Source organism: Bison bison, unplaced genomic scaffold, assembly GCF_000754665.1.
Source record: "Bison bison bison isolate TAMUID 2011002044 unplaced genomic scaffold, Bison_UMD1.0 scf7180017864304, whole genome shotgun sequence".
Classification (NCBI taxonomy): Eukaryota; Metazoa; Chordata; class Mammalia; order Artiodactyla; family Bovidae; genus Bison; species Bison bison.
Genome location: NW_011494876.1, coordinates 15,829,635 through 15,835,766, shown reverse-complemented (window position 1 = coordinate 15,835,766; position 6,132 = coordinate 15,829,635). Strand labels below are relative to the sequence as shown.

At 55.7% G+C, this 6,132-nt stretch overlaps 2 protein-coding genes across 4 annotated transcripts in view; one reads left to right on the top strand and one right to left on the bottom strand.

Moving 5' to 3' along the window:
* CDHR4 (cadherin-related family member 4) overlaps window positions 1–2,729 on the bottom strand; it is a 7,722-nt gene extending 4,993 nt beyond the window's left edge. For all 3 annotated transcript variants that reach the window (XM_010851845.1, XM_010851846.1, XM_010851847.1), the window contains exons 1-6: window positions 2,619–2,729; window positions 2,055–2,239; window positions 1,546–1,708; window positions 1,385–1,467; window positions 778–888; window positions 64–167 (exon numbers count right to left, since the gene is read on the bottom strand). In XM_010851845.1, the coding sequence (XP_010850147.1) occupies window positions 64–167; window positions 778–888; window positions 1,385–1,467; window positions 1,546–1,708; window positions 2,055–2,239; window positions 2,619–2,667 (695 nt within the window). In that variant the 5' untranslated portion in view covers window positions 2,668–2,729. The remainder of the gene's footprint in view (window positions 1–63; window positions 168–777; window positions 889–1,384; window positions 1,468–1,545; window positions 1,709–2,054; window positions 2,240–2,618) is intronic.
* A 2,202-nt stretch (window positions 2,730–4,931) lies between these two features.
* FAM212A (family with sequence similarity 212, member A) overlaps window positions 4,932–6,132 on the top strand; it is a 1,804-nt gene continuing 603 nt past the window's right edge. The window contains exons 1-2 of the mRNA XM_010851957.1: window positions 4,932–5,120; window positions 5,857–6,130. Of these exons, the coding sequence (XP_010850259.1) occupies window positions 5,070–5,120; window positions 5,857–6,130 (325 nt within the window). The 5' untranslated portion in view covers window positions 4,932–5,069. The remainder of the gene's footprint in view (window positions 5,121–5,856; window positions 6,131–6,132) is intronic.

Here is a 6,132-nt window from a genome sequence, read left to right as displayed (position 1 = left end):
ACTCCCGAGTCCCTGGGGCTGGGTCCTTTCTTTCCCACTGTCGCCAGGGTAGGGAAGCCTTACGGGAAAGAGACTTGGCTAGAGGAAACAGGCAAAACTTTCACCGTCAGCATCCCACGGCAGCTTCGGCCTTGTCCAAAGGTCACTAGGATCTGAAGCTGGAAGACCTGCCATGCACACAAAACAAGAAGGGAACCACGATGTGTGTCTACCTGTATGTGTGTGCCCAGCCCCCCTCAGGACCTCTATAAGGAGCCCCACACTCACTCCTCCCCATGACCTATCACTCTACTGACAGATATTCATTTGTGTCTTACTCTTCTGGGTCATAAGTCCTTCTCTTTGGATGCACACAGCCCCCAAATGAGTAATATCTGAATCATTCACAACATAAATTAGCATCATAGAGTTGCCAAGAGCCAGTCACTAAGATTTGGAAGCTTTAAAGAAGGAACTTCTCTAGTCTCCTTCAGACTACACACACCGCTGTACTCAGAGTTTTCACTTCCTATGTGACTGCTCAGAACTTTCTCCTTTCTGTAAGGGGCACTGTGGGCTCCTGGAGCCAGGGATCCCTCTTCTTTCTAGAGCTCCAGAGCCCAGCACAGAACCAAGCCAAGGTGGGAGGACAGCCAGCCTGGGGCAGCAGGTATGGGCTATGTCTGGGAAAGGCAGCATGATTGATGAGGCAAGAAACAAACAATCCTCCATGAGGTAATGGTTCTGTCCATTTTATGCCCAGTTCATGGATATTGCCAGGTCCCCAGTCGTGCTCACCTTTTGAGCCTGGCCTTTGAGTCCCTGGGATGGTGCCCACAGCTGACCCTGCCCATCGATGGAGAAAGGTCCAGGGAAGTATGGAGGGTCCTGGGCACTAGTGATGTTCATCTGACAGGAAAGAGATGCTGGAGGCCCTCTTCCCTACCACAGTGCCCCCAAGCAACCCTGTCAAAATCCCCAAAGAACCCAACAGGTATCTGCCCACTTTCAAATCTCCTGTACTCTGCCACTGCCACTTACTCTAGCCTGGGCTCCCCTGTCCCTGATCCAAAATCATCTCTGCTTTTAAACTATTCAGTTTTTAAAATACATTTCTTTGGGGGATTGTAAAAATGATTTAGTTTTTTTTTTTTTTTGGAGAATTTAGAACACAAGAACTTTAAAGAAGAACTCAACCCCTGAGAAGTCCCTATGGGAACAGCCATAGTCACTGGGGGTTGGGAAGCCCTCAGTGGCTCTCTCCAAGAACATGTATCCCACAGAGGCTCCGTTATAGACTAAAGAGTCCTTCTGCAGACTATTCTTGGCCAGGCAGGGGCTGGCCTTGGTCTTCCCATCTCCCTCCATCCTACCCCCTCCACCACTGCCCACATGCAGGCCTCACCTGGGCTCCCTGGCCTGGGAGCAGCAGAGTGTACAGCGGGGTCCCAGGTATGACAGTTTCTCGAACCTGAATAATTTCCCCAGCTGGCCAGAGGGGAGGTAAGGGAGATTCAGGCCATGCCTGCCCCCCCGCAATCCCCCACCTGCTGCCTCTGGCCTTACCTGGGCTGGCAAATTGACCAGCACACTGGTCACGATTAGGGTCCCGCTGAACATTCACAGAAAGCCGACCCTCTGTCACTTGGTTGCCACATGTGAACCTCAGCTGCAGCTCATAGTGGTTCACTGTCAGGGCATCCAGCCGGGCTGAGCTGCTCAAGGTCATCTGTGGCAGGGGGGCAGTGCCATGTGGGGCCTAGGATCTCCATCCCCCGGCACCACCTCTAGGGGCTTCCCTGGTGGCTCAGATGGTAAAGAATCTGCCTGCAGTGCAGGAGACCAGGTTCGATCCCTGGGTCGGGAAGATCCTTGGAGAAGGGAATGGCAACCCACTCCAGTATTCTTGCCTGGAGAAGTCCATGGACCAGAGGAGCCTGGCAGGCTACAGTCCATAGGGTTGCAGAGTCGGACATGACTGAGTGACTAACACCATCACTTTCACACCACCTCTGACTTTGTGAATTTAGAGTCTGCCCTTCCCCCACTGTCCCCAGCTGTGCCCATGACCCTACCTTGCCCACATAGGTCCCCTGCCACCTGGTCAGGCTAGGTGGGTTAAAGAAGGTGGTGGGTGGCTGTACATGGAGCAACTCCAGGGTTGGTATATATGGAGAGCAGTTGAAGGAGAAAGACTGAAGGGTGGCTCCAGGTCCCTGGCTCTCAGAGACATCTATGAACCAGGACAGGCAGTAGAGTTCTGTGAGAAAGAGACGATTCAAGCTAGAGACCCCCATGCTCATGGAACCAGGTACACAGAGTCCTTCCCTTCTGCCTTGAGGCCTGGCCACATCTTGGAGACAAGCAGCCAAAGTCTTCCCTTGTCCCCCACATCCAACCACGGATCGGCTCATTTCATCGTCTAGGTCGTCTTTCCCACTGTCCCCAGGATAGGGTGACAGTGGAAACTTGGGTGAGGAAGCAGCTAAGATAAGGAATGAGAGTCAGGGGTTCAGATCTTTGCCCTTTCCTGGCTCCCCCCAGCCACTGTTCTCCATGGTAGCTTATCTGAGAGGGAGCAAGACTCCACTGTGGACTCGGGGTGAGAAGTGAAATTCCCCCACCCACCAGCTCCTCACCAGAGACAACCAGAGCAAGAAGAAGTGCCAGGGGCCTGAGCAGCACCATAGTGGCCTGAAGACACGACAGCAGAGGAGACTCCAGAAGGGCAGACGTGTTTTGTCAGGGCCACGCTGTTGCCAGGTCTGTTGTTCAAACACAGGACTCCTTGGCCTCCAAGATTCCAGCCCCACCCAGCCCCTGGTGACTGAGCTCTGGACACTATAGGTTATCAAGAGCCCTGGAAAACTCCGTTTTTTCACTGCTCCCAGTGGATTTCCCTGTTTATCACTACCACATGAAGGAAATGTGAGGGGAGAGAGACCAAGCTTAAGATAGGGAAACTAAGGCTCAAGGAAGTCTTGGTCATGCAGTTCTTGAAGACAGAGCACACACAGCAGCCAGGAAAAGTGGGCCCAGGGCCTGCTACCCCACAAAGCCTGAACTCCAGCTGCTCACCCCCATTAGAACATTATCTGCCTGTGAAATCTGAGCCCAACCATCAACAAAATCTCTCAAAATCTGTCTACATTCAACAGACAAAAGGTATCCTTGGTGATAGAAATAAAAATGGTGGTTACTTTGGGGCATAGCAATTGGAGGGGACAAAAGGTGGCCTCCTCGAGTGGCTGGTGATATTCTATATCTTGATCTGGGTGACACAGGTGTCTGCAGATTTTAACATGTATAGAGCCATACTGTTAAGAGCTGTCCATTCATCTTATTTACAATTATATGCCAGTTTTTAAAAGCTTGTCTTCACATGCTTTTTCCAGCTCTTTGCCTCTCTCTTTTCTACCCACTGTTTGAGCTTGTTCCTCTCCCCATAAAAATGCCCTTGTCAGGGTCCTCAGAGACCTGCCAACTGTCCAGCAGTTTGTGTTCTATTCTTACCTCCTCGGCAAGTGTTTGACGCTTGCTCCCCTCGGCTCCTAAGTGCCCACGCTCTCTTAGTTTCCTCCCACCTCCCTCTGCTCAGCTCCTTTGCTGGTTCTTCTTCATCTTCCCTACCTCTACCCAGTGGAGTGTTCCAGGGTTCATTCCTGTCCGCTGCCATCCTCTGTCCCCATGTCCACAAATGGCCATTTGATTTTCTTCTCCAAGACCACTTTTTTCCAGTCTTGCTTGGTTGATTCATGCCAGTTCCATCCAATCAGTGGTTCAGCCTGGAAGTCTAGGAGTCATGCTTCTCTTTGTCTTCCCATATTCATGTATCAACAAGGCTTGATTTTAACTCCAAAACATACCTCAAAGTATGTTGAGGTATGTTTGCACTAGACCTACCCAGATCCAGGCCCTCCCTTCCCTTGATGGATGAGGCAGGAGCCTCCACTCTTGACTATAGAGTGGTTCTTCCAAAGCAGCGATTATCTAAACAGCAGCCAGCCCAGGTTGTTCCCTGCTCAAAAGCCCTCTAGTGCTCCCCACCACACCAAAAACAAAACCCTTTATTCCCTTCTAAAACGGCTAGGAGCCTGGTTTTGCTGACCTCTTCAGTCCCCGCTCCCCACCCCCAACTACCACCATGAGAAATATCTAGGCCTTCCCTGGTATTTTGCTGTCTACTGACTTATCTAGTTTGTCTCCAGTTAGTCTGTGTCGTTGAACGTAGCCCTAGCCACCTCAGGGAACAGGCTCTAATCCTTTGGTCAAAGAACCCCCTGCTGTAAACCCCTGCATTCACTCAGCCTGCCTGTAGTCCGGGATAGACAGGATGCGGGTGTTGGGAATCCCCACGAGAGGGCAGCCCTGCTTAGCTCGGCCGAGGCGAGAGACAAGGGAGTGGGAGGCTGGGCCTTGGCCCGGGCTCCTGCCCGGTGCTGCAGCGAGGTTCTGCGCTCCCTGAGTCCTCAGAGGGTCCGGACCCCTCCCATGACTTCCAGGGACTGTGGAGGCCGGCTCCAGGAGCGGATTTAGTGGGTCGGACCACAAGTGGGCCACAGCACTGCCGAACCCGACGATTGGGCCCGATCTACCCGCTCAAGGGTGCACCCGCGGTACCCGTACGCTCCAGGGACCCCTGCGGGAGGGACCACAACTTTCCCCTGGGAAAAAATGGGGAAACTGAGGCTACCGCAGGGGCGCGACTTGTCCTGGGAGTCAGGTCAACGGCCCAGGACTACGAGGACTCCCGGGCCGGATCCCGCCAGGTTTCCAGCTACAGTCCCGCCCTTCCCCATAAGAGCTGCTTCTAGGGAGTGGGTAGTGGGCGTCAGGCTCGCCCACCCGGCAGGGCCCCGGGGGTGGAGCCACACCAGCCCCGCCCCATCCCCATTGGCTGAGGCGCCAGGGGCGGGGCGGGGCCGCCAGATGTTGGGGCGGCGGCGGCGGCAAGAGCTGGGGAGAGGGAGGAGCCGCGTAGACAGGCGAGGGCAAGGGCGCCGCTGGCCGGCCCGCCGAGCCCTCTCCGCACCGCTCTCGCTGGAGTTAGAAGAGGAACTGGCAGGCCTGGAGGGGGCTGCGGCACGGACATGCACAGCGCTCGGCTTGACAGTTTCCTGGGCCAGCTGCGCTGGGAACTGGTGAGGCTTGGGGGCGGGCGTGGCTCGTGAGGACTTGTGTGGGGTGCTCGGCTGCCTTCTACCCGAACGACACTCGGATTGGGGGGAGTTGTCCCGAGTGCCCATCCAAGACAGGATGGGGGCGGGGCGGCGTAGATGGCCCAGATGGCCCGCGTCGGGTTTCGGACGATTGGGAGCTGCGCTGGGCATCAAGTAACAGCCGCCCAGCTGGCCGTGCTGCCGGCGCAACGGAGGAAGTTGTGGGGGAGAAACTTCTTGGGCAGAACAGGGGGGTTTTAAGGAACTAAAAAGGTAGTGGCGCCACTACCGATGCCCCTTATTCCAGTTTGGCGTGTACCTCTTGTCTTCCTAGAAGGTGCTCTTTCCTTCTCTGAAAGAGGCTGCGGGCTTTGGGGAGCTGAATCCCTCAAGAGGCACAGGATACCCCCCCAGCCCTGAGAGAGACCTACTTCCCAATGCAGGCCCACAACCCTGCCTCCCGCCCTGGTGGCGGGTACCAACTTGCCCGGCTCTGCGTGCTGCAGCCTGCCGGACTGCCACCAGGTCGGCGGATGGGAGCCACACGAGCTTCGTGTGCCAGCGCCCCATGCCAACCCGGTGCCCGCTAGAGGCCTTGCTGCTGAGGCCTGCAGGCCTGCCCAGCCCTCCTGGGCCTTCTGTTTTGGAACTGGCCTGACCAGGCAGGCCGGAGTGACCAGCACTACTCCTACCACTTCTGCCCTCTCTTCTTCCACAGCTGTGTGGCCGGGACACTGGCTCACCCCCAATGCCTGGTCCCCTTCCGCCACCCCCCAAACACCGCCCAGGCGTGCGGCTCAAACATCAGCTCAGGGCCTCAGATGCGTTGGAAGAGGACTCGGTCTGTGGTGTGGAGGAAGAGGATGACGAAGTAGGGGTGACAGGAGACAGGAGTGAAGCCTTGGGGGGTCCCAGAGAGCACGGCCTGGACTGGGACTCCGGCTTCTCAGAGGTGTCGGGCAGCACATGGAGAGAGGAAGAGCTGCCCATACCC